At 43.5% G+C, this 25,945-nt stretch overlaps 1 protein-coding gene across 1 annotated transcript in view; it reads left to right on the plus strand.

Annotated features, from left to right (window-relative positions):
* Positions 1 to 25,945, plus strand: part of LOC126101224 (43 kDa receptor-associated protein of the synapse homolog) — a 130,191-nt gene that overhangs the window by 36,015 nt on the left and 68,231 nt on the right. Inside the window, exon 2 of the mRNA XM_049911915.1 lies at positions 12,698 to 12,905. Coding sequence (XP_049767872.1) covers positions 12,698 to 12,905 — 208 coding nt within the window. The remainder of the gene's footprint in view (positions 1 to 12,697; positions 12,906 to 25,945) is intronic.

Here is a 25,945-nt window from a genome sequence, read left to right on the forward strand (position 1 = left end):
TTCCTTTGAAAGGGCACGGCCGACTTCCTTCCCCGTCCTTCCCTAATCCGATGAGACCGATGACCTCGCTGTCTGGTCTCCTTCCCTAAAAACAACCCAACCCAAACCAACAATCTGAGCAGCCGTCTTCGGTTGTTTGCAGATGACGCTGTCGTTTATTGACTAATAAAGTCATCAGAAGATCAAAAGAAACTGCAAAACGATTGCGAAAAAATATCTGAATGGTACGAAAAGTCGCAGTTAACCCTAAATAACGAATAGTGTGAGGTCATCCACATGAGTGCTAAAAGGAACTTGTTAAACTTCGGTTACACGATAAATCAGTCAAATCTAAAAGCCGTAAATTCAACTAAACGCCTAGGTATTACAATTACGAACAACTTAAATTGGAAGGAACACACAGAAAATGTTGTGGGGAAGGATAACCAAAGGCTGCGTTTTATCGGTAAGACACTTAGAAAATGCAACATACCTACTAAGGAGACTGCCTACACTATGCTTGTCCGACCTCTTATAGAATACTGCTGCGGGTGTGGGATCCTTACCAGATAGGACTGACGGAGTACATCGAAAAAGTTCAAAGAAAGGCAGCACGTTTTGTATTATCGCGAAATATGGAAGAGAGTGTCACAGAAATGATGCAGGATTTGGGCTCGAAATCATTAAAAGAAAGGAGTTTTTCGTTGCGACGGAATCTTCTCACGAAATTCCAATCACCAACTTTCTCCTCCGAATGCGAAAATATTTTGTTGACACCGACCTACATAGGGAGGAACTATCACCACAATAAAATGGAAAGATATATGTGTTCATTCATTCCGCGTGCTATACGAGATTGGAATAATAGAGAATTGTGAAGTTGGTTCGATGAACCCTCTGCCAGGCACTTAAATGTGATTTGCAGAGTATCCACGTAGATGCAGATGTAGGTGTAGATTATATAGGAGCGGTGTGTTAATACCGTCGATTGAGTGTCATCCCTTTTGCATTACATACTTATAAGGCAAATCCACTCATTACCGCCGAAGTAAGTTAGGTGTCATATTGACTTTCCCGTTATGATGCATAGAACTCTTATGTAAGGTGCGAAATAGACCTTCATTTGCTATCCGCTGTGGCCGAGCGGTTCTAGGCACTTCAATCCGGAACTACGCTGCTGTTACAGTCACAGGTTCGAATCCTGCCTCGGGCATGGATGTGTGTGATGTCCTTAGGTTAGTTAGGCTTACGTAGTTCTAAGTCTAGGTGACTGATGACCTCAGATGTTAAGTCCCATAGTGCTTAGAGTCATTTGAACCATGTTTTGACCTTTATTTATTCTGCCACCTGACATAACAATTTAGCTATCCTGCTAGAGGAGGTATCACTCCAACAACGACTGGAGATTTAGTCCATGCATGATGGAGCACCATCTTGTTTTCTCCGAAATGTCTGAGACCATCACACACAGATATTTAATGAGCAATGGACTTGTGGGGATTCCAGTACTTTAGACAGCTCGTTTCCCTGATCTTAATCGCTTGGATTTTTGGTTGTGGGGACACTAGGAATCTATAATGTTTGCAAGCCCTAGGAAAGATATACAAGCACTACAGGAACGTCCATCAATTCCTGCTAGCGCATCCATGACGAACTTGGAGCTTTTCAGAGAGAGTGTGATTCCATAAGACGTTGTACAGAAACATGAACACCATATTGAGAACCTCCTTTAGCAGTGGCTCACAACTTCAGCCGTAGCAGCAAGTCGATTACGATGGATGCTCTGCTGTTTCACAGTAACGGAATATTGTGTCCTGATTTGTTTACAGTATTCTGTAGGTCGTTTGTAATAGGAAAGAACTTGTAGTAGAAGAGGTGTGTTTCATAGTAGCGATGATGAAGAAGTGTTTATAGCTCTTAAGGTCTGCATTTTATAGCCAATGTTGACTGGACATCTTTCACTTGTTTGGTCCATACTACCATGCCTCAAACTAAGGAATATTTTTTTTTAACATCCTATACATACAAGATGTATCTGAAGATGTCCTGAAATCGGTAACGTAATACAGAAATTGAAAATCATCCTTGTCGCCAGAGTATAATTTATTCGTTACTTCAACTCGACTGCCTTCCCGCCATCCATCGCGATGAAAAGTTTAAATACATCTACAATAAATCTTTCCACCTAAAATTCGTTCGCCAATAAAGAATGCATTTTTACATGCGTATGTGAGATCTACCATTCAAGAGAAAAAAATTCGTCTAGTGTAAGAAAGACAGCAGAATATTTATTTTAATATCAAGATATTCCTGTAGATCGAGTAAAACAGTCGTTTTCAGTTATTTCAAGAACAGCACAGTGACGCTGAATCTCTTGACATATGACGTGATTTTAACCATCCTTTTCTCGTCAGTGGCTAATCCTGTATCCATATCGTCTTACGACGTGTAGATGAGTTTAGATTCATACCATATCCTTGATATCTCGTGTCAGCAAGTTGTTCCAGATGTAACTGTCGTCTCTTGTGGAGATTTGAGAGACGTCTGTAGAAGTTCTGAAAGTCAGAGGGCCTTATCTGAATCATAGCGTAAGGCTCATTTATTTCATACACACTTCTTATATGTTTTGACATGTTTTGAAACCGTAATTTAAAACTGGACCTTGCTCATTTGTACCATATGATTATTATGATTCCTGAAGGCTTTGGCTGCAAAACGAACAATTTTGAGCCACTTTACTTTATCTTTACAAGCAGAGTTGTAAAACTACCGTGGCTCCCGTAGACTATCATAAGCGAGCGTAGACTCCTGTAGTTTTGCTTATAGCTTTGGTCATTTAAGGTTGTACTTGGTTAACCTGTATGGTAGGTGTATTGCATATTCATCGGGGGTTACCAAATTACTATCGCTTTCTTTAAGTACGCGATCAGTGTCTTATTAAATTGTCCTAAAAAACTGGAAGTGGTGAACCGTCTATAATCACAGTGAGGATATATGTATGTATATTTTTGCTCTACATAGTTATCTTCCTGTCTGTTACTTAAAAATAAAGAGTATTTATAGCAAAACTGAAACTGTCAATTTTTAATTCAAGTTTTATTCGAAAATAACGTGAAACAAAGGGATGATGTTGCAAAAATAAAACAATACAAATTTTTCATATAGCGCTAGAAAACGCAATTTCCTCAACAAAAAGGTAAAATAAAAAAGAGTAAAATAAAAGTACATCAAACATCGCTTCATTACTTTTATAAAACACGTTTCTGTTATTCGTGATCAACTGTCGGATTTATCAGTAACAACAGGAAATTCTTACCTTTGATCATGTTGCAGAATGTTATACATATTTTTTATGTTTGTGCACGTAAGATGTCCTTTCAACAAAAGTAATTGCTTAGTTACATAAAATCCAATTTATATCCTGTAAGAGAATAAAGTACACAATGGAGTGACACTGAATGACGGGTGGTTCTATTTTGAACAAAGCACACAAGCAAACGAAACGACAAACAGCAGTCGTCGGCTCCCAGATTCTCTCTTACGCATTCATTTATGTTTCTTTCCCTACCAATACACTGGTAATCCTATCATTTACCACGTAATTTTTGTAGTGTGCGAAAACTATCGAACCGTAGTTGGGATAGAGCGCAACTCCATTTGCAAATAATATTCTAGTCTCTACGCTTTCTTAACGTTTCCAAATCACCCTGAATATTGATCTGGTATCTCTTACGTGGGCGTTCAATTGCTCGTCTTTCAGAGGGAAGATCTATTATTCTCGTGATGGTCCTGTTCCTAGAAACTAACTTCCTCTCGAAACATGTCATGAGCTGAACCGATGATAACTCTTGGTCTTTTGAATTCATGATTTTATTTCGGCCATAATTCTTAGCGTACATGGATCATATAGACTTTTTATTTTTTATTTGTTTTTATTTTTTCCAAATAAGGCTAAACCTAGATTATAAACCGAAATTAGCAACTGATCAAAAATTAATACTTTGTAGACTGCTTGCAATCGCATCCACAGCGACGTGCAGGTTCTTTTGTACTATTTTTTTCCTATACGGTGGCTACTGTAGCTGTCACCAGTTCGTCTATCATTGCTGTTGCCCAGTCGTAGATGTAAGACAGGTAACACCACACTGTATAAGACGGCTGTCAGTGGCTATCATACCTACCTGCGTGGTACTGTGCTAAGTCATCCAGAGAGAAAATGAATTTGTATAGTTCCTCAAGCAGCTGCTCGAAATTCGCTATCGTAAAGCAGCATAGAAGAGGTTGGGTACAGCCGTGAAATCCAACGTCAGCCACCATTATTTGAGTATTTTATACATTCCCTGCTACTTTTTTCGCATTAATAATGTAGCGCGAATCAGCTTTGAGTCAGTTCCTGCACATTCAGTGACGTGCGTTGTCGATATTTGGACGTAACGCACTGTAAAACCCGGAGCACCAGACTACTGTTGGAGATCGATGAAGTAGTTACTGGACGCACCTGTGCTTAATTCTTCAGTTGATTACAGTTCCTCATCGGAAAAATCTTCGTTCTTGCGTTTCATTTCGCAGAGCGGATGATAGTTACGGAAATCTTGCACACAGGACGTAAACTTACGAAACAATGTATTGAAATTTGTATCTTTCGAGGCAACATCGTGCGTGCTTATTATATGAATATACTTTCGTATCACGTATTCCATAATTGTAACGAGTTAACCCTCGGTCAGCGTACGAAGGGACGCAGTTTGATTCACTATCTGGTACTCGGAATTCTAGTAGCCTACCAGTGCTGAAAGAAGTTGGCGTTGCAAGACACCGACTCCCAGCGGGAACGTGACATTAGCGCTTCAGTCGATTCCAGCAGAATACTTCACTCCTTTATAATCTCCAAACGCTTAAAGTGGCTATTGGTAATTGTTGTGAAGACAAATAAAGATTTTCATTTGGATGCTGTGTTTTCTTCGTTTTATGATACAATCGAATCAACTTTTTTGACACAGCATTTCTTACGTACCACGTATAGCGATACGAGTTTTTTATTAACTGCTCTTTACAAGCCAGAACACTGTAGGTGCAAAATAATTTAAGGAAGTTTGTTTTATTTGTTAGCTACATTGCTACCCATTGCCAGTGAATATGCTGTTTCTCCTTACTCGTTGCTTCAAACTATTTATAAACGAAGTAAATCAAATGTTATAAACCTGAAAACATGATGATAGTCGTGTTGGTGATGCAATACACTAAGGCGGCAAAAGTCGTGGGTTAGTGATTTGCACTTAACCAGATGGCGATAGTATCGCTCACGCAAGGTACAGAAGGGCAGAGCATTGGTGGAGCTGTCATTTATACTCTGCTGATTCATATGAAAAGGTTTCCGACCCCATTAGGACGCTAATTAACAGACTTGGAACGCGAAATGATAGTTGGAGTCCATGAGACATTTCATTTCTGAAATCGTTCGGGAATCCAATATTCTGAGATTCACACTGTCAAGGATGTGCCGAGAATACCAAATTTCAGGCATTACCTCTCACCACGGGCAACGCAGTGGCAGACAACCTTTACTTAATGACCGAGAGCTACGGCGTTTGCGCAAATGGCCAGTGCTGACAGGCAAGCAACACTGAGTAAAATAACTGCACAAATCGATGTGGGACGTACGGTGAACGTATCCGTTAGGGTGGTGCGGGGATATTTGGCGTTATTGGGCTACGGCAGCAGACGACCGACGCCAGTGCCTTTGCTAACAGCACAACTTCGCCTGCAGCACCTCTCTTGGGCTCGTGACCATGCCAGTCGGACCCTAGCCTTGAACTCAAGTTGCCAGCAAAGCTGTCTACAAGCTGGTGGTGGCTCCATAATTATGTGGGTTGTGTTTGCATGGAATAGACTGCGTCCTCTCCTCTGGATGTTCAGCTACTTGAAGACCATTCGCTGCCTTTCTTGGACGTCCTGTTTCCAAACAACGATGGAATCTTTATGGATGAAAATGTGCCTTGTCATCGTGCCGCAATTATTCACGTTTGGATTGAAGAACATTCTGGACAGTTCCAGAAAATGGTCTGGCTACCCAGATTGCCCGACATGATTCCCATCAAACATTTATGGGACATAATGGAGAGGTCAGTTAGTGCACAAAATCCTGCACCGGCAACAGTTAAGTGATTATGGGTGATTTTAGAGGCCGTATTGCTCAATATTTCTGCAGAGGACTTTCAACGACTTGTTGATTCCGTGCCACGTCAAATTGCTGCACTACGCCGCGCAAAAGTATGTCCGACTCGATATTAAAAGCTATACCATGGTTTCGTCACTTTAGTGTATGTTCATTGCCTTAGGGAATGGTGATTGTGAGGGCTCCTCAGAACGTTAGTTACAGACACGGATTCTAGTGGTGTCGAGGAGGATAACAAAAGAGATGTTATTTTCTTTGGGGAAGGAGAGAGGATGTAGATCTCAGAAGATGAACTAAATTGGCCGGCCGGAGTGATCGATCGGTTCTTGGCGCTACAGTCTGGAACCGCGTAACCGCTACGGTCGCAGGTTCGAATGCTGCCTCGGGCGTGGCTGTGTGTAATGTCCTTGCGTTAGTTAGGTTTAAGTAGTTCTAAGCTCTGGGGGACCGATGACCTCAGAAGTTAAGTCCCATAGCGCTCAGAGCCGTTTGAACCATTTTAGATGAACTAGATTGAATCTACGGTAGAAAAGAAGAGGTTTGGGCCATCCATGATGACGCATGGGTAGCATATTTCTCATTTCATTGCGTGAATAAATATGAGCCCGATTTCATGGTCGACTATTTCATGTAAAGGTGTGGTGTGTTTGCAAATGACTTGACGATGATTTGATATAGGCACAGCATCAAGCAACCTGAAATGTTATTACATGTTTCGGAAACGACGTCGTTACGAATGATAATGTCTTTGAACTTTATTTTGACGTGTCCTGCTACGAGTAGACTACAAAGCCTTCGGATATTTGATATTTTGCGGGTTCGTCTGTTTTGAGGTAGAAGAGAGTAAGAAAAGGCAAATACTGTTGTTAAAATTTCTGTCCGAAGTCACCGAATTTTAGCTGTTGTTCTTGTGCGCTGCTTAAATAGTCGAGGGTACTACCACTTCCCTCCTCTCAAAGAGGTATTATTATACCTCATCATCATGACGTCAGAGACTTAAAGCCGACGTCCGCCAATTAGTTGCCCAAACATTTTGACCAAAAATGCCAGCTTTCCTCATTTACGGACGTAATAAGCAATCCTATTATAGTCTAAATCTAAAGCAAGTCCATTTAATTCGTAAGAGGACTCGCTGAAGAGATATTTTACATACATGATTTTTTGGGTGCGTTGTTTACTTTTACTGTAGTGATATTATTTCTGTCATTTGACTTTGGGTTTCCTATTAGTACAATTCAAAAAGCTCTCTCGATGAAAGCTGTGAGAAGGAAACGTTGTAAAACAGGTAATCGTAGCAAAATATGTTCTCGCCATCTTCGGAAAGGGGACACAGGCTTTCGTCAGTCCCTGTTTAGGAAAATTCTGCGTTAGGGAAGCAGCCTTTTCATATCACATACTTCTCTTATTGGTTATTCCAAACTTATAACAAAAAGGAAGTTATAAGAATGAGGCTAAATACGTCGTATTCCTGGATCAAGTACGCAATGAAGGCCAGATAAAGTCTGAGAATGCCTTCCAGAAGCTGGGTTATTCACATATGCACCGAAACATTTTCTACTTAAAACAACTCTTGTATGCACACGACAGAAATTAAGAACAAGAAGCAATAGTAAACTGTGGTCGGCCGCTGGCTGGAAAACGAAAGCTGTGTTCCAGCATTAAGTCTGTAGCGTCATCTCCCCGTGCTGCACCTCCATGACTCGGCTAAATTCAATGAATCTCTGGGTTGCACCCTTACTCAAACATTCAAACACCTACGAAGTCTACATTTTATACCTTAATATATTTCAGGTTATTTTCAGTCAAATTACATTTATCACATTCAATTAATATATCATTATGTATAATAAAAAAAAAATTACTCTTTGGAAGTATATCCCGGGCATCTATTTCAAATCAAAGCCATCACTTCTAAATTTTCTGCTTCCACTTTATAAACTTCTTGTATAAGTTAGTAATTCGTTAAACATCCATTAAGACAAAATTAAAAATAAATTTCCTCTTAAATTGTTCAGGAAATATGTGTAAATCCATTACTACTTTTTATCTCCAAAAGATCATCAACCTGCTTTATTCAGCACTAAAGAACACAATCCAATGAGACGCTTTAAAGAATTTAAGTAATAAGATACGTTTTAACTTGATCGTAACTAGATCTAGAATTGATTATAACATAAAAACCCAACCATTCATAATTCATTTTGCTTCACTGCACAGTCATAATCGCCGCAGGAGATTTTTCGCAGCTCCTTTCTTCTTGTGGTAGACAGTCACTGACCAGGTGAAATTTGAATCCGGCGACATGAAATTCCCCTGGCACTCGAAGAACAGTGACGTGCTTGTCCTTTCAGGCAAAATTAGACAGCATCTTACTGAGCCAGAAACAATTGAGACGACAGCTCTACAGCCTACACACAACCTTCTAATCAATGCGATCATTCAGTATGTCAATCGGCTCTTATTCTCTAGATGTAGTGCTGTTCGGAAACTAGCCAATCACCAGGAAGCTCACAGTGGCATTAATTACATCCGCGTAAGTAATAGAAGGATTAGACAAAAACACAGAAACGCCAAAGAACAACACATTTCCATGCCTAACAAGATGTAGGAAACCCACTGGGATTCAAAACACCTTACAGTCGTGTCAGAACGGAGAAATGCAGGTTTTAGAGGGAATATTATACGATTAAAAGAAAACAGCCCTCGGTCACTAATTTTTAACGAATTAACTGGGTTTCGACACTGCTAGGAGTGTCTTAATCCTAGACAGTCAGGCGACGCTGGAGAGTAACCACGGCGCCCTTGGAATGCTCCGATAAGGCTGCCCCATTCACCACCGAACCTCCGCCATGTTTTACTCTTGTGACTTAAACTGTGCCAGACGTTGGAAACAGTGCAAAACACGACTCATCCGACTACATGACTTTCTTCCACAGCCCAGGTTTTATGGCTTCAGAAATAATTCAAAAGCCAAGATCGCTTAAACACTGTTTACTAGATGACCGGTTTCAGCACACTAAAGGTACCATCATCGGATCTGTGAAGATAGAATGTACAGGATTGAGGGAGGGCTTACATGAGTTACACTATAAACATTACTATTAGTATAGTACTACATACCTGAATGTAGCTTAACATGCATAAATCAGTTTGATACAACGATAAATGAGGCAGGCCAGCTGATACAAAATCATTGTCGCAGAAATAAAAATTAAAAAACAACTGCAACAATCATTTTATATCAGCTGGTCTGCCTCATTTATCGTTGTATCCAACTGATTTATGCATGTTAAGCAACAATACTCTCTTTCAAATTCTAAAGCTGGCAGGGGTAAAATACAGGGAGCGAAAGGCTATTTACAATTTGTACAGAAACCAGATGGCAGTTATAAGAGTCGAGGGGCATGAAAGTGAAGCAGTGGTTGGGAAGGGAGTAAGACAGGGTTGTAGCCTCTCCACGATGTTATTCAATCTGTATATTGAGCAAGCAGTAAAGGAAACAAAAGAAAAATTCGAGTAGGTATTAAATCCATGGAGAAGAAATAAAAACTTTGAGGTTCGCTGATGACATTGTAATTCTGTCAGAGACAGCAAAGGACTTGGAAGAGCAGTTGAACGGAATGGATGGTGTCTTGAAGGTAGGATATAAGATGAACATCAACAAAAGCAAAACGAGGATAATGGAATGTAGTCGAATTAAGTCAGGTGATGTTGAGGGTATTACATTAGGAGATGAGACACTTAAAGTAGTAAAGGAGTTTCGCTATTTGGGGAGCAAAATAACTGATGATGGTCGAAGTAGAGAGGATATAAAATGTAGACTGGCAATGGCAAGGAAAGCGTTTCTGAAGAAGAGAAATTTGTTAACATCGAGTATAGGTTTAAGTGTCAGGAAGTCATTTCTGAAAGTATTTGTATGGAGTGTAGCCATGTATGGAAGTGAAACCTGGACGGTAAATAGTTTGGACAAGAAGAGAATAGAAGCTTTCGAAATGTGGTGCTACAGAAGAATGCTGAAGATTAGATGGGTAGATCACATAACTAATGAGGAAGTATTGAATAGGATTGGGGAGAAGAGAAGTTTGTGGCACAACTTGACCATAAGAAGGGAATGGTTGGTAGGACATGTTCTGAGGCATCAAGGGATCACCAATTTAGTATTGGAGGGCAGCGTGGAGGGTAAAAATCGTAGGGGGAGACCAAGAGATGAATACACTAAGCAGATTCAGAAGGATGTAGGTTGCATTAGGTACTGGGAGATGAAGAAGCTTGCACAGGATAGAGTAGCATGGAGAGCTGCATCAACCAGTCTCAGGACTGAAGACCACAACAACAACGACAAGCAACATTCAGGTATGTGGTACTGTACTAACAGTAACGTATATAGTGTAACTCATGTAAACCCTCCCTCAAACCTGTCACGTTATATCTTCATAGATCCGATGATGGCATCTTTAGTGTGTTGAACCGGTCTTCTAGTAAACAGTATTTAAGCGATCTTGGCTTTTGAATTATTTCTGCAACAGAGTGATCGCCCCACGACACACTATATGTTCACTGCATTTTATGGCTTCGTCACCACGTTTGGCTGTTATACGCACATTTGCATCACTGACGTGTGGTTTTGGAATTGCAGCTCTCCCTGCAGTTCCTTGCTTACGGAGGTCCTTTCGCGTTGTTTAGCTGCTGACAGCGTTCGCGGGTGCGAAATTCAGTCCTGCAGTGACTTTTGATGCTGTCAGCCTCTTGCGTTTAGTCACAATTAATTTTAGTGGGCATCCGCCACTATCATTCAACACAGACTTTGTAACTTAGCGGGTGGTGTTTTTCAGCTTTCCCTGTATACGGTATAAATATTCGGAACGGTGCCTCTTGAAACCACAAACGGTTCGCTACTTGGTTACTATCCACATAGCACCCACTGTCGAGCACCAACAACTTGCCGACGTCCGAATTCACTTAGCTTCGATAGAATGCACTCACAACTACACGGTACACTGTTGTGAGTACGTACTGAGGACACTGCACAAGTGCCGTCCGTGGCCAAATAAATTTGTATGTGCATTCACGTTCAATCATGAATTTTTTGCAGTGTTTCCATTTTTTTGTTCAGCCCTGTATATACACTGTTTAGAACTCAAAAATTTTCAGATGTGTGTGAAATCTTACGGGACTTAACCGCTAAGGTCATCAGTCCCTAAGCTTACACACTACTTAATCTAAAGTATCCTAAGGACAAACACACATACACCCATACCCGAGGGAGGACTCGAACCTCCGCCTGCATCAGACGCACAGTCCATGACTGCAGCGGCCTAGACAGCTCGGCTAATCCCGCGCGGCTGTATAGAACTGTTGACGTTACTTTTGAAAGAATGAACTCGAAAAATTGTCATATAAATACACGGTAACTAGTTAACAGCACTATGTGGAATCATAACCTCCCCTACGGTCCATTAGAGGACCAACTGCACGGAAGAATCATACGTTCCGATGCTCCACGGTGAACCTCCCGCGATCAACTGGTAAAGACGAGCCTCGGCCGTACTACTGGTTGACGACATAGGCGCTAAGGTCTCCCGGAGACCAATAAGGCCGCGTGTTACGTAAGCCACAGAAGCGACCTATAGCCAGCGACCTCTGGATACGGGACACTCCCGTTACAAGCGGCAGCATCGGGCAATAAGTTCGGACTTTACCTATGGTTCGAGTGTCCTGCCTGCGAGCGACAATTCAAACTACAAGATGGCTACTAGAGCCGATCAGCCTATTCTATAAAACTGCTCCCATAAACCATAACTTATTGTAGCTCAAGAGTAAGGCAGCAAGATTAGCTTTAATTCAGCAGAGTTATGTTTTCGACTATCTCACCACCGAATGATAGACGAGTTTGTTTACTTTTTTGTTATTTTTTTTTCTTTTCACGGTCATTCAACAGGCTATAATTGCGAAGAATGACTGAGTATGGTCAGTACAGAAAAATATCTTATTATTTTCACGATGTGTACCTGGTTTAGCGGTAGAGCCGGCCGGTTTGACCGAGCGGTTCTAGGCGCTTCATTCCGGGAACGAGCGACCGCTACGGTCTCAGGTTCGAACCCTGCCTCGGGCATGGATGTGTGTGATGTCCTTATGTTAGTTAGGTTTAAGTAGTTCTAAGTTCTAGAGGACTGATGACCTCAGATGTTACGTCCCATAGTGCTCAGAGCCATTTGAACCATTTAGCGGTAGCGACTTAGGTCAGTAATATGATTAGTCGTGAGTCCCGGATTCATACCAAACTACTTTTATTTTACCTGACTCAGCTATAAGCCTGTCACAGTTCTGTGTACAAAGTTTTTATCTATTACTCTTTACTCTGCACGTCATCGTATGGTTTTTACGTCTTGCCAGAGTACTTGATTTCTAAGTGTGTACATGCAAATCCCGTTACATTGCACATATGAAATTCCTAATAAAACGCATTGGTCAACCATGAAATTTTATTGAGCGCTTTGGTACTGGCGGCGGACGGTTTGTACATGGGTGTGTGGTGTGTTGCAGCGGAACGGCCAGCCATCAGCTGTCTGCGACGGCGCTGCTGCCATCTCCCGACGGCTCGCGGCACCCTCTGGACGTGTACGAGTTCGCCGAGGAGGACCTGCCGGACGGTCGGCGCGACGGCCGCGGGGGCGGCGGGGGCGGGGGCGGCCTGTGGGAGTGCCTGCTGGGCTGCCGGCACCGGCTCGACCACCAGCTGGCCAGGAGGAAGGTCCGTACCCGCTGCCGCCACCTCACAGCCTCACGAATGCAAGAGCACTAGTATCGACCGCGACCGACGTTTCCTTTCCTTCTCTTTTTTATTTTTTTACCGATTCCGAGTTGTTTCCTTTCTGTCTGACACTCCATCTGCACGATTGTCACAGTAATCTATCACGATAAATGATGACAACCAAAAAAGTTGCATGATAAAGATTTATTAAAATTCTTGACCAGGGTTTCGGTATATACAGCGTGAGTCACCTAACGTGTGTACGTGTGTGCGTGTACCTCACCCCTCATGGTAATGTACATGTGCGTCAGTGATAAAGACCAATAAAAAGGTGTTAGCATGTGGACGTAATGTGGTGTTCCAGTCTCTTCTGTACCTAAGGTCTATCATCGTTCCCTTTGGATCCCTACGTAATTCGGTGCTCTCCGATACACACGATCTAACAGCGGAGGAGTGGTACTAAAGCGTCAACTTTAGGTTACAATATCTCCGGATGTAATTGACATTTTACAATGCAACAAACGGCACTGATTACGTATTTGTTTATATGTTCAGATGTGCTAACAAAACTAACGGAGTTCAATTTAAAAAACGTAGGTTTGTGTTAAAAAACATACATCCGTGCATTTTTTTATGGTTTGTATTAACCAATTACACTAGCCCCTCTCCTCACCTTCGGTCTGTGGAATCGATTCGTCAGTATTTGATGTGGTTTACGAAATATATCCAGCGGTAATGTTAGGTGACTCAACCTGTATAAATATACCTTCATCAGAAATAAAATATGCTCAACAAGAACACTTTCCTTAGAAAAAACTTAGCATCGGAAATGAGAAAGAAAACACACTATAGCTTAAGTAACCGTAAAATTACTAGAGTATTACAGGCATAAAACTTTAAGTCACTTACTAAAATTACATCCTCCAATGGAGATTAATAAAACAATTATGCCAAAGATGTCGTCAGTAGTTAAGACATCATCTCCATTTATACAACACGATTCTGCACACAGGGTCGATGCGAACACAGTTTAGCATCAGTAGTTCGCTTATGAACTATCGTGACGAGCGTGTGAAAGCCCTAGGGCAGATAGTTTCGCAGAGAGAGGGCACTTGTGGTATGTGCCAGACACTCACGCACATTAAAATCCACGGATACATTGTTGTTGTTGTGGTCTTCAGTCCTGAGACTGGTTTGATGCAGCTCTCCATGCTACTCTATACTGTGCAAGCTTCTTCATCTCCCAGTACCTACTGCAACCTACATCCTTCTGAATGTGTTTAGTGTATTCATCTCTTGGTTTCGCCCTCCAATTCTAAATTTGTGATCCCTTGATGCCTCAGAACATGTCCTACCAACCGATCCCTCATTCAGGTCAATTTGTGGCACATACTCCTCTTCTCCCCAATTCTATTCAATACCTCCTCATTAGTTATGTGATCTACCCATCTAATCTTCAACATTCTTCTGTAGCACCACATTTCGAAAGCTTCTATTCTCTCCTTTTCCAAACTATTTATCGTCCTTGTTTCACTTCCATACATTGCTACACTCCATACAAGTACGTTCAGAAATCACTTCCTGATACTTAAACTCATACTCGATGTTAACAAATTTTTCCTCTTCAGAAAGGCTTTCCTTGCCATTGCCAGTCTACATTTTATATCCTCCCTATTTCGACCATTATCAGTTATTTTGCTCCCCAGATAGCAAAACTCCTTTACTTATGTAAGTGTCACATTCCCTAATCTAATTCCCTCAGCATCACCCGACTTAATTCGACTACATTCCATTATCCTCGTTTTGCTTTTGTTGATGTTCATCTTATATCCTCCTTTCAAGACACTGTCCATTCCGTTCAACTGCTCTTCCAAGTCCTTTTGCTGACAGAATTACAATGTCATCGGCGAACCTCAAAGTTTTTATTTCTTCTCCGTGGATTTTAATTCCTACTACGAATTTTTCTTTTGTTTCCTTTACTGCTTGCTCAACATACAGATTGAATAACATCGGGGAGAGGCTACAACCCTGTCTCACTCCCTTCCCAACCACTGCTTCCCTTTTATGCCCCTCGTCTCTTACAACTGCCATCTGGTTTCTGTACAAATTGTAAATAGCCTTCCGCTCCCTGTATTTTACCCCTGCCACCTTTAGAATTAGAAAGAGAGTATTCCAATCAACATTGTCAAAAGCTTTCTCTATGTCTACAAATGCTAGAAACGTATGCTTGACCTTCCTCAATCTAGCTTCTAAGGTATGTCGTAGGGTCAGTATTGCCTCACGTGTTCCAACATTGCTATAGAATCCAAACTGATCTTCCCCGAGGTCGGGTTCTACCAGTTTTTTCATTCGTCTGTAAAGAATTCGCTTTAGTATTTTGCAGCTGTGACTTATTAAACTGATTGTTCGGTAATTTTCACATCTGTCAACACTTGTTTCCTTTGGGACTGGAATTATTATATTCTTCTTGAAGTCTGAAGGTATTTCGCTGGTCTCATACATTTTGCTCACCAGATGGTAGAGTTTTGTCAGGACTGGCTCTCCCAAGGCTGTCAGTAGTGCTAATGGAATGTTGTCTACTCCCAGGATCTTGTTTCGACTCAGGTCTTTCAGTGCTCTCTCAAACACTTCACGCAGTATCGTATCTCCCATTTCATCTTCATCTACATTCTCTTCCATTTCCATAATATTGTCCTCAAGAACATCGCCCTCTATGTACTCCTTCCACCTTTCTGCTTTCCCTTCTTTGCTTAGAACTGGGTTTCCATCTGGGCTCTTGATTTTCATACAAGTGGCTCTCTTTTCTCCAAAGGTCTCTTTAATTTTCCTGTAGGCTGTATCTATCTTGCCCCTAGTGAGATATACCTATGCATCCTTACATTTGTCCTCTAGCCATCCCTGCTTAGCCACTTCCTGTCTATCATTTTTGAGACGTTTGTTTTCCGTTTTGCCGGCTTCATTTACCGCATTTTTATATTTTCTCCTTTCATCAATTAAATTCAATATCTCTTCTGTTACCCAAGAATTTCTACTAGCCCTCGTCTTTTTACCTACTTGATCCTCTGCTGCCTTCATCTCTCAAAGCTACCCATTCTTCTTCTACTGTATTTCTTTCCCCCATTCCTGTCAACTGTTCCCTTATGCTCTCCTTGAAACTCTGTACAACCTCAGCTTTAGTCAGTTTATCCAGGTCTCATCTCCTTAAATTCCCACCTTTTTGGAGTTTCTTCAGTTTTAATCTACTATGTCTAAATACTACAAAATATTATTTGTCACATTTCGACGAGGTTCTCTGATGGTCTAGCATGTAGAGCACCAGACTCGGACAGTGGAGGTCTCGGGATGTCCCGAATAGGGCCGGAGATTCTCACACACTCCAGTCCCTTCAGAACGCACCCAGGTCCAGTCAGCCTGCTGTACAGGGCACTACAGAACTGTTTGTGATCGTGTATCCAAGTTACTGCTATGTTAGTGACGATTTGTCAACAGTGACCAGGAGAGGCATCGAAATGGAGGCATCCCAGCCCATCACTACGAGACTGCCACGCCAGAAGAAAAAATATGACCACAACGTTTACGAAAGGACTATGTAAGATCAGTATGGCGTTATTTTAAAGTTGTTTTTGTAATGCCATTTAGCCTGAAGATGAGGTTTACCTCGAAACATGTCACTAAGTAAATAAGTAATACAATAGTTGGCAAAGTTTGTGACTGGTAGCGATAATTAAAAAAAAACCTTTCCATGTTTCTTGAGACAGTCACGGTCGAAAAATAGTCAAAATGGCTTCAAAATATGATATGGTATCCCTTTTCTTCTATTATTTATGAAAAGATTCCATTTTCCATAGAGTTCAAGAAAATATCCATCAACATACTTGAAATATGGCAAATCATTCTACGGCATTCCTTTTCGTAACTAAATGATTTAAGTGAATGTAGTGCTCAGAGATTGTCTTCACTGTCAATATCTGTTTCTCTGTAGTAGTGTCTGAGATTTTTTGTTTCTTGTCAGTCGTTCCTAAATGATTTTTATCCTACTTATTTGCTATTGAAATCTATATGCTCTGCAATAATGTGTGTGTCGTATGTTTTTAATTAATTTCAAGGAGTTCTTTTATGAGTACCGCTTTGTAAATAAAATGTTCGACTCAATACAGGTATGTGTGAACACCATCTAATTTCGCAACTGGTCCGTTGGAAATATTTTATTTTGTATATTCTGGGCTGACTTCCTACTGGACTTCTCTGCCCGAGGTTTTATTTAAAAATAGATTTTCACTATAAACTGAAGTCTAAGAAATATTTGTTGGCAGCAGATTTTAGTCTGTTAACTACTCTTGTGTTTTACATATGAACTCTTGTTTTTGCGTGAGCTCTGGTGTCTTCCTCTTTTCTGCCTTTGTAAGTTAGTTCTTTTCTTATTGAGATCATTACTATGGCATGTCTTCCTTTCTATCATCTTCTATCTGCTAATTATTTTTAAAAATGCTAACGTACTATTTTTAACGAAAACATTCATGTATGTTGTAGAGCACTAAACATGCCTAAAGAAATCAGACGAAAGATATTACGCCCAAAAGAAAGTAATTTAAGATGCAAGAACAAATTAAGGTTTTACACAAGGAAGTACTCTGCTTTACGTCCATAATATTTCAAGAAAGTGATTAGCAGTAGAATATGTAAGGTGCGGCGGGAGTGGGGGGGGGGGGGGGGGGGTTCAGTTGGCCGACATCCACATACTTAGTATGAAAGTGACAAGGGTTAGATTAGGTTCCACACAGAGTTCGTTCACACGCTCTCCACTCATCATCATCATCATCATCATCATCATTTAAGACTGATTATGCCTTTCAGCGCTCAGTCTGGAGCATAACCCCCCTTATACAGTTCCTCCATGATCCCCTATTCAGTGCTATCATTGGTGCCTCTTCTGATGTTATACCTATTACTTCAAAATCATTCTTAACCGAATCAAGGTACCTTCTCCTCGGTCTGCCCCGACTCCTCCTACCCTCTACTGCTGACTCCATGAGTCTCTTGGGTAACCTTGGTTCTCCCATGCGTGTAACATGACCCCACCATCTAAGCCTGTTCGCCCTGACTGCTACATCTATAGAGTTCATTCCCAGTTTTTCGTTGATTTCCTCATTGTGGACACCCTCCTGCCATTGTTCCCATCTACTAGTACCTGCAATCATCCTAGCTACTTCATGGTTCATGGTGTGAGTTCCTGTAGTCATGTCCTAGTTCATGAACCACGGGCAACGTATGAGTGGCCAAGTAAGTGGTCCCGACAGTCGGGATACCAGTTACTTTGGAATAAGGTTGGGCATCTCGGACATATTCTGAGTCGTGGTCACCTTTGTGCTCATACGGCAAAGACTACCAAATCCACCGGTTAGTCCCTCAGCCGTTAGGGGTAAAACCCAATGGGACTCGGGGCAAGTAAGGCTAGCAACCTGCTTCCCTGGTACTTTAAATATGATGCTGGCAACAATCAGAGCAAAATGCCTCGGACCTTTGGAGGTGACGGAGTCCCACCTCTAACTGACAAACCAGGGACTCCTAAGATACGACTAAGATACGCTCTCCACTAATGTGCATTTGTTATTTCACAGTGCAAAATTGTAAAATATTTATCACTCTTCTGAACACTTTCGCTGCTGGCCTCAGTGATTATATTAACATAAAGTAAACACGTTGCACAATCTTCTTCTTTTCCTTCAGCGCTTGTCCAGCTTGTCTGCAGGGTCCGCTACGTGGGTCTGTTGTCTCCATTTCGCTTTATCACGAGCTGCATCTGGGTTGATATTCCCGCATTTAAGGTCTTTATGAATCGTATCAGACCAACGTTGCTAAGGTCATCCTTTGGGTCTTCTGCTGACGACTTCAAGTGTGTAACCAGCCTTGGCAATAGAATCATCACCGGCCAGTAAAACATGCCCAAACCATCTAAGACTACTCTCACGCATCTTGTCTTGGATCGGTGCAACCCCAAACTGTTTCCTAATGCTTTCACTGGAAACGTGATCTAACTAAGTGAGGCCTGCTGTCCACCTTAGCATCCTCGTTTCCATTGCACTTAGGCGGTGTTCTGTTTCAACTGTAGTCGGCCAGCATTCGCAACCATACAAGACGACTGGTCGGATGACAGTGCGAAAGATTTTTGATTTTCAATTATCTTTCATCTTACAGTCCCAAGTAACTCCGGTTATTGCTCGCCAATTCATCCAGGCTGCCTAAGTTCTGGTGTTGAGCTGCACAATACTATCAACGAAACTGACTCACAACAATTACATTATCGGCTGTAAGTGTAATTTGGAAACATAGTTCGACTCCAGATTTAGGTCTTGAAACAGAGCTGATGGAAAACTGTTGCTTTGGAATTTAGGTTTCCTGCTGCCGTAAGTAATTAATATCTTCAGCAATCCATTAATTTGTGAAAAGCAATACAGTTCAGCTGTTATAAACGCCCAGACGTACACGTAGTTACTTGGAATCCCCTCGCGCAGTGCGGTGGACCTTCTACAATCACGCTCATAAATTAAGAATAATGCAGATACATGGTGAAACAACGCTGTGGTGGGCGGTTTTCAGGATTTAAATCACCTCAGGGCATAACCATGCGGTTCATTTGACCTGCGGTCGTCGCACGGTAGCGCTGGCAGCAGTCACATACGCATAGGTGTGTTGGTGCATGTCAGAGTACGGTGCAGCGAGTAAGTTCTCAGACGTGATAACGGTGACTGTGTGTTGAAAATGGCTCAAAGAACACATATTGATGACGTTATGAGGGGTAGAATACTAGGACGACTGGAGGCTGGTCAAACACAGCAGGTCGTAGCACGGGCCCTCCGTGTGCCACAAAGTGTGATCTCAAGACTATGGAACGATTCCAGCAGACAGAGGAAACGTGTCCAGGCGCTACAGTACGAGACGTCCACAGTGTACAACACCACAAGAAGACCGATATCTCACCATCAGTGCCCGCAGACGGCCACGGAGTACTGCAGGTAGCCACATCGGGACCTTACCGCAGCCACAGGAACAGTTGTCTCCAGACACACAGTCTACAGACGACTGAACAGACATTGTTTATTCGCCCGGAGGCTGCAAGGTGCATTCCACTGACCCCTGGTCACAGGAGAGCCCGTAAAGCCTGGTGTCAAGAACACAGTACATGGTCATGGGAACAGTGGTCCCAGGTTACGTTCACGGACAAGGTATAGTCTGAACAGTGATTCCCGCAAGGTTTTCGTCTGGCGTGAACCAGGAACCAGATACTAACCCCTTAATGTCCTTGAAACGGACCTGTATGGAGATCGTGGTTTGATGGTGTGGGGTGGGATTACGATTGGTGCACGTACACCCCTGCATGTCTTTGACAGAGGAACTGTAACAGGTCAGGTGTATCGGGACGTCATTTTGCACCAGTATGTCCGCCTTTTCAGGGGTGCAGTGGGTCCCACCTTCCTCCTGATGGATGATAACGCACAGCCCCACCGACCTGCCATCGTGGAGGAGTACCTTGAAACAGAATGGTGTGGCCGGCCTCTTCTCCACACCTAAACCCCATCGAGCACGTTTGGGATGCTCTCTGTCGACGTATCGCTGCACGTCTTCAAACAACTACGACACTTCAGGAGCTCAGAAAAGCACTGGTGGAAGAACAGGAGGCTATACCACAGCAGCTGCTCGACCACCTGATCCAGAGTATGCCAACCCGTTGTGCGGCCTGTGTACGTGTGCATGGTGATCATATCCCATATTGATGTCTGGGTACATGCGCAGGAAACAGTGGCGTCTTGTAGCACATGTGTTTCGGTACGGTTTTCTCAACTTATCACCAACACCGTGGACTTGCAGATCTGTGTCGTGTGTATTCCCTATGTGCCTATGCCTTTAGCGCCATTTTTGTGTGGTGCCACGTTCTGTGGCACCACATTCAGCAGTTATCCTTAATTTATGAGTGTGAGTGTAGTTGGGGCACAGAGAGAGAGAGAGAAGTGTGGCGCCCCCGGCAGACTGCCGGGGCGAGGTAAACGTACGAGACCGGCAGGTGTCAGCGAACGGAGATCCCTCAGGGAATGCTGTCGGAGCCAGGGCATAGACGTGACTCACAGTGTTCAGTCGGTAATACGCGGCCGGTATTTTTGATGCGAAGCGTCAGTCGCTGTCGCCGATCACTATCCAACCAAAAGTATCCGGCGCACTGTGTGAAGCGGAATTGACCACTAGATGTCACGAGATGCTCGCCCGTCAGTGTAAAAGGAGGCGGGGAGTTCAAAGTGGCTCTGAGGACTACGGGACTTAAAATCAGAGGTCATCAGTCCCCTAGAACTTAGAACTACTTAAACCTAACTAACCTAAGGACATCACACACACCCATGCCCGAGGCAGTATTCGAACCTGCGACCGTAGCGGTCGTGCGGTTCCAGACTGAAGCGCCTCGAACCGCTCGGTCACACCGGTCGGCAGGCGGGGAGTGCTGTGTTGTTAATAGAAAAGACGTATCAGAGCAATGGCTCGGTCATAATAGCGAAGTGAATTCGAAATGGGCTAGTCACTGGAGTAACAAATCAATCAGGCAAATTTCAGTCCTTCTAAGGCTGCCAAGTCGGCTGTAGTAATGTGGCTGTCACGTGGAAACGCAAAGCAACAAATCACAGCTCAACAAAGGCCAGGCAGACTTGCACCGACGAACGTGAGCCGACGAATATTGCGTAGGGTGGTAGTAAAAAATTGCATGTAATCAGCAGAAGGGATCAGTCGTGAGTTCCAAAGTGCTGCCAGCAGTCGTTTTGGCTCAGTCACTACTCGTAGGGACGTAAAAAGCATAGGGTGCGATGGCCGACCAGTTCCTCATAAGAGCACACATTCCTTGCACTTGAGGTGGTGCCAAGAGGAACGTCACTGGACGGTGGCTGACTGGAAACAAGTGATTTGAAGTGGTGAATCACGCTGTAGTCTTTGTCAGTCGGATGAGGGGTTTGGGTTTGGGGTTTGGCGACTGCCTGGGGAAGGTTACGTGCCGTCATGTGTGGTGCCTACAGCGAAATACGGAGGAGGTAGCGTTACGATATGTGCTGTTTCGTCCGAACAAGACACAGTCAGGGCAAAAGCACCACAGGCGCAAAGATGCGAGCTGGTGCCAGTGCCATAGAGACTCGCCACTTGCGCGAGTTCCAACAGTGCCATGGGCGTCGTCGAGGATGAAGATATCGACTTACCCTCGGCCAACTGCCGGCCGAGTACAATCCGCCAATGACCGGACGACAACGGTGAGAAGCCTACTCGGAAGACAGAATAGCAGTTCTCGCCCATTTGGTTATAGATCATCGTCCAGGACTGACTTAGACAGAGAACGTCGTAATTTAGAAGTCGCCAGATAGTTGTTGTATATTGCATTTGCTACGTCCTGTGAAGTTTACCTACGATTGTTTGCACCTAGCATTGAGGGCCTTTTTGTGTTATAATACAAACTACGGACTACAGTATTCAACTAGTCACAAAGATAAGTAAACCTGGCACGAATCCACCCGCCGGATTTTTGTCGAGGTCCGGTGAACCGTCCAGTCTGTGGATGGTTTTTAGGCGGTTTTCCATCTGCCTCGGCGAATGCGAGCTGGTTCCCCTTATTCCGCCTCAGCTACACTATGTCGGCGATTGCTGCGCAAACACGTTCTCCACGTACGCGTACACCACCATTACTCTACCATGCAAACATAGGGGTTACACTCGTCTTGTGTGAGATGTTTCCTGGGCGGTCCACCGGGGTCCGAACTGCACAATAACCCTGGGTTCGGTGTGGGGCGGCGGAGGGGTGAAGTGGACTGCGGTAGTCGTCGTGGGGTTGTGGACCACCGCGGCTGCGGTGGGGACGGAGCCTCTCTGTCGTTCCTAGGTCCCAGGTTAACATACAATACAATACCATACAAACCTTTTAAATCATTTGTGTGACTTTCTTACTGATTTGCTGGAGTCTTGTAGAACCTTCGTTCTCCTACCCTCTTACCCGACCCTGTGGAATAGCTGTGTAATAGTGGCAGGGAGAAATTCTCTTAGCAGTGTATTGCACCAGAAGCCGTTTCACGAACTCACAAACTCAGCCTGCTGTAACAGTGGCAACTCCGTCTCCACAGCAGTAGCGACGAGGATTTACAGAACTGGTGACAAGGGTTACAGAAGTATGGGGGTGCTTTTCGTGCTTAGAGTCTGCTCTCCTTATTGCGCTTAAGTGAGCGTTAAATATGGGAGGTAGTGATCACTTTTTACAGCTCAGTATACTGCGTAAAGTAGAGCATCGGTTGGGAGACTAAGATTTCTTGCTTCAGCGTGACAATGCACCCTGCCATAAAGCAGTATCTGTGAGACAATGGATTGTGGATTCAGCAGTCCTGAAATGGTTCGATCTGCGAAGTGTCCCGACCTTTTTTAGAGAAGGATGGGGCCCCTCCAGCTCACAAAGACATGGTGACAAAACCAAAAGTTCTACTGTCACCTCCGTATAGCACGTTAGTTTTCGAATCAGGAGCCACAGGATGCGGGCTGTGATGTTGTCCATGCGTCTGGGTAGGATGACTCATTGACATGGTTCATCAGGAGACGGAAAGTGGACGAAAGCGAGCGAAGGAGAACGGTATGTAAGAGCAGAGAGGAAAAAAGTGGCAAGGCAAGCGCCAAGAGAAACAAACCTCTGCGACAGTAAGGGCAGTAGCGGCTTGCTAGCTGCGACAGTGCATGCAAGGTGAGGTTATGTTAGTGCGAGGTGTCGTGCATCGTTACCTTTGTCGCTGTGGCTGCTCGTTGCAGATGGGTCAGTCCGGGAGCAGCAGCTGGGCTTCTGTGAATTCTCCTGGGCCTTCTGCAGCGGCTGCGTCCCTGTAACAGTCCGAGGTCGTCATACATTAGTGGGGGATCGGCCCTAGATCAGCTAACAGTGTAGGGGGTGTGTGTGGCTGGTTTGCGTGTTGTGAACAGTACGGCTTCCCTGCGGTTGCCTGTTTTTCGGCGGGTCGAACATCTGGGATTGCCAGTAGAGCTGTGTTGCAGGAACTCGCCAGTACTGTTCTGTTAGTGTGCTATGGACAATAGATGTTTAGTTCGTTGCTAATAGTGTCTTTCGACTATTATGTTTCCATCTATGGTTGTGGTCGTAGTTCACCAGAGAAAGGAGAAAGAATAAACAGGTTTTGCGAGTATTTCGTGTTTCTGTACAGTCGTGTGGACAGTTTTTGCAATACCTGCAAGAGGGTATGTAGCCGAAATTCCCGGTGAAGATCCGTCTGTATGAGCTGCAGACGGCGCAGTGCTACGCCTGTTAAGCATAGGATAAAGTTGTTTGAGCCTCGCGTTTGCTTTGTTGGTCACGTGTTGAATGTGGTCGTCCCCCCCCCCCACCCCCCACCCCCCACCGCCCAGAGTAGTTTCCGCTCCAGCCAGACACCGAGGTATCTGACCTTCTCATGGAAACGTATTGGGCGTGCATGTAGTGGTACTGAGTTGCAGTGTTGATGTTTGCGCAGTAGTTTCGGTCTTCTAATGAACAGAACGGCTTCGCGCTTAACGACGTTTACTCTAACACGCAATTTCACCAAACAGGGTCCCGACCTGATTCCAATGGAACACATTTGGGATGAGTTAGAACGTCGAATTCTTTCCAAAGACATGCGTCCAACCTTCTCAGATTTCGGCTCTTGAAGAAGAATGTGGTGGCATTCCTCCACAGACATTCAGACACCCCACTGAAAGTGTCCACAGCAGAGATCAAGTCCTCATAGAGTCGAAGGGTCGATACATCCCATAGTAATATCCACTAAAAGGTGCCGGAGTATTTTGATCAGATAGTGTACTGTCATCAGTTTTGTGGACCCACCTCTACAGTCATGTAACACGTAAAACCACTATTAGACACAGTATTTCAAGCCGAATCACATGAAATGAGATGTATTGGCAGTATCGCACCACGGACAATTTGTTACAGTTTTTATAGAGCAGTACATTCAGTCATCATCATCATCATCATCATCATTTAAGACTGATTATGCCTTTCAGCGTTCAGTCTGGAGCATAGCCCCCCTTATACAGTTCCACCATGATCCCCTATTCAGTGCTAACATTGGTGCCTCTTCTGATGTTAAACCTATTACTTCAAAATCATTCTTAACCGAATCCAGGTACCTTCTCCTCGGTCTGCCCCGACTCCTCCTACCCTCTACTGCTGAATCCATGAGTCTCTTGGGTAACCTTGCTTCTCCCATGCGTGTAACATGACCCCACCATCTAAGCCTGTTCGCCCTGACTGCTACATCTATAGAGTTCATTCCCAGTTTTTCTTTGATTTCCTCGTTGTGGACACCCTCCTGCCATTGTTCCCATCTACTAGTACCTGCAATCATCCTAGCTACTTTCATATCCGTAACCTCAACCTTGTTGATAAGGTAACCTGAATCCACCCAGCTTTCGCTCCCATACAACAAAGTTGGTCGAAAGATTGAACGGTGCACAGATAACTTTGTCTTGGTACTGACTTCCTTCTTGCAGAAGAGAGTAGATCGTAGCTGAGCGCTCACTGCATTAGCTTTGCTACACCTCGCTTCCAGTTCTTTCACTATGTTGCCATCCTGTGAGAATATGCATCCTAAGTACTTGAAACCGCCCACCTGTTCTAACTTTGTTCCTCCTCTTTGGCACTCAATCCGTTTATATTTCTTTCCCACTGACATTACTTTCGTTTTGGAGATGCTAATCTTCATACCATAGTCCTTACATTTCTGATCTAGCTCTGAAATATTACTTTGCAAACTTTCAATCGAATCTGCCATCACAACTAAGTCATCCGCATATGCAAGACTGCTTATTTTGTGTTCACATATCTTAATCTCACCCAGCCAGTCTATTGTTTTCAACATATGATCCATAAATAATATGAACAACAGTGGAGACAGGTTGCAGCCTTATCTTACCCCTGAAACTACTCTGAACCATGAACTCAATGATGCTGGCAACAATCAGAGTAAATTCAGTACAATCATTAAAAT

Source organism: Schistocerca cancellata, chromosome 9, assembly GCF_023864275.1.
Source record: "Schistocerca cancellata isolate TAMUIC-IGC-003103 chromosome 9, iqSchCanc2.1, whole genome shotgun sequence".
Taxonomy (NCBI): domain Eukaryota; kingdom Metazoa; phylum Arthropoda; class Insecta; order Orthoptera; family Acrididae; genus Schistocerca; species Schistocerca cancellata.